Source organism: Pterocles gutturalis, unplaced genomic scaffold (genome assembly GCF_000699245.1).
Source record: "Pterocles gutturalis isolate BGI_N339 unplaced genomic scaffold, ASM69924v1 scaffold24481, whole genome shotgun sequence".
NCBI lineage: Eukaryota > Metazoa > Chordata > Aves > Pterocliformes > Pteroclidae > Pterocles > Pterocles gutturalis.
In genome coordinates this window covers 1-2,305 of record NW_010106161.1, presented here as the reverse complement: position 1 = coordinate 2,305, position 2,305 = coordinate 1, and the positions used below count along the sequence as shown (strand labels likewise).

At 53.2% G+C, this 2,305-nt stretch overlaps 1 protein-coding gene across 1 annotated transcript; it reads right to left on the bottom strand.

Annotated features, from left to right (window-relative positions):
• Positions 1-751: 751 nt before the first annotated feature.
• Positions 752-2,299, bottom strand: FZD7 (frizzled class receptor 7; the record flags this gene model as incomplete). The annotated part of the gene is made up of 1 exon (XM_010087697.1): positions 752-2,299. A coding segment is annotated over one exon (1,191 nt), but the record flags the coding sequence as incomplete, so codon positions are not given.
• Positions 2,300-2,305: the final 6 nt, after the last annotated feature.

Genomic DNA, 2,305 nt, shown 5'->3' with positions numbered 1-2,305 from the left:
GCTATGTATTGACTTTACCTGCAGCAAGCTCACTGCAAAGCAGGTTTATGGGAAGGAAAGAAAAAAAAAATCGTATCTTTACATTACATATTTTAAAGGCTCTTGTTTTGACAGGTGCTCTCAGTTACGCTCTTCTTGCCCTCTAAGTCTTGCATTTCCTTCAGCTTAGAAAAATGACCCATACTGAAGGATAGGAAAACATCCTGCTTTCTCTTTTTTTCAAAAAAGGAATGTTCATTTCTGTGAGCTCCTCACATCCAAGGGTGAACCTCAACGACTTCTTTTTGTTAGTTTGCCCATAAAAACCGATCCCATGCTTATGCCTTTCTACATAGAAAACACTTTTGTTTCCCCCTTTGTCTCCTAGAACAAAGGCAAGGGGGAAAAGCCTTCTGCTGAAAAGCAACAAGTCATTTCTTTTCAGGGTGAGGAATAGCAACTCCCTCCTTCCCCACAGCAGCAAGAACAACAGACAGGGCCAAATTTTCACTTTAAAACAATTACAACAGGTATCACTGAGGTAAAAGGGAACTTCTGAGTTGACAGAACAGAGGCATCTCACCAGCACACGGTCGGGGCTAGAGCTGGTCGTGCAGTACTCACGTGATGGCTCCGCCGAGCTGGAAGGAGCGGGCAGTAAGCTCAGGCTCGGGAGTTGCCCTGTGCTGCAGTTTGACCCCAGCAATTCAGAGAGGGTTTGGCTACTTCTCAGCAGGGGCAGCTCAACAGATCTGGCTTCCCTTCCCTCTCATCCAACACAAGACAGTATGTTTTCAGTTGGGTTGCGGTTTTTTTCCTGCACAGGAGGAGGAGGAGAGAGAAGTAAGGGGACTTCTTGCATGTGAAGGACTCTCCCATCCCACCAGTGGCCTCTTTTTCCATGCTCTTCCACTTAGCTGGGCATAAGCACCACTGGGCACAGTCCATCTGATCCTTTACGCAACATTTTTTTTTTTTTTTCCAAACCCTCTGGGAGGCAGAAAAAGTTTGGAAAAGCCTCCCTTCCTCCCTCTTCAGGGAGCCATTGCCGTCCTCTTCTGCCGAGTATCCCTCTCCTCTGCATGTGTGCATATGTGCGTGTGTGTGTGCACCACAGGGGACGGGGGTCTCATACTGCTGTCTCGCCTTTGCTGCCGGTGCTGAGTCTGTGGTAGAAGCGTCGCCAGGACTGAAGGGTTTTGCCAGACCAGATCCAGAAGCCAGTCGTGATCCCAACAATCATGGTCATGAGGTACTTGATCATGAAGACAGTGAAGTCCGGGCTCATAGGGGCAAAGTGGCTGGGACAGGGCACAGCATATGTTTTGCAGGTCTGAAGGAGCCACGTCTTCTCCCAGGTGGCACGGAAGGCCTGCTCGTAGAAGTAACACGCCAGGACAATGGTGGCAGGCACTGTATAGAGGACACTGAAGACACCAATGCGCACCATCAGCTTCTCCAGTTTCTCCGTCTTGGTGCCATCATGCTTCATGATGGTGCGGATGCGAAACAAGGACACAAAGCCAGCAAGCAAGAAGGAAGTACCAATGAAGAGGTAAACAAACAAGGGTGCCAGCACAAAGCCCCGCAGTGAGTCCACACTGTAGATACCTACATAACACACCCCACTGAGTACGTCCCCATCCACCTGCCCCATGGCCAAGATGGTGATGGTTTTGACAGCAGGCACAGCCCAGGCAGCCAGGTGGAAATACTGGGAATTAGCCTCGATGGCCTCATGGCCCCACTTCATGCCAGCAGCCAGGAACCAGGTGAGGGACAGGATGACCCACCAGATGGAGCTGGCCATACCGAAGAAGTAGAGGATCATGAAGAGAATGGTGCAGCCTTCTTTCTTGGTGCCTTGGGCCACGGTGCGGTAGCCGTCCTCAGAGAAGCGCTCCAGGCATACCACCCGCTCCTCCAGCAAGAAACCTGCTGCATAGGCTACTGCCACCATGAAGTAGCAGCCCGAGAGAAAGATGATGGGCCGTTCTGGGTAGCTGAAACGGCGCATGTCCACCAGGTAGGTGAGCACGGTGAAGAGTGTGGAGGCGCAGCAGAGCACAGACCACACGCCCACCCACAGCCGGGCAAATCGCACCTCTGCCTCCTTGAAGTACATGAGCCCGTTGGGCCGGGTTGGCTCGCAGGGGGCCCCGCAGTCCCGCTCCCCCAGGAACCGGTAGCCCAAGTAAGGGGGCACTTTGAGCTGCCGGGGGCAGGAGAAGGAGAAGCCGGAGGGGGGCTGCGGAGGGGTGAGGAAGTCGGGGAGGTAGCCAGCCGTGGGGTGGACAGTGGCCCCCCGGCCCACTGCACTGCCAGG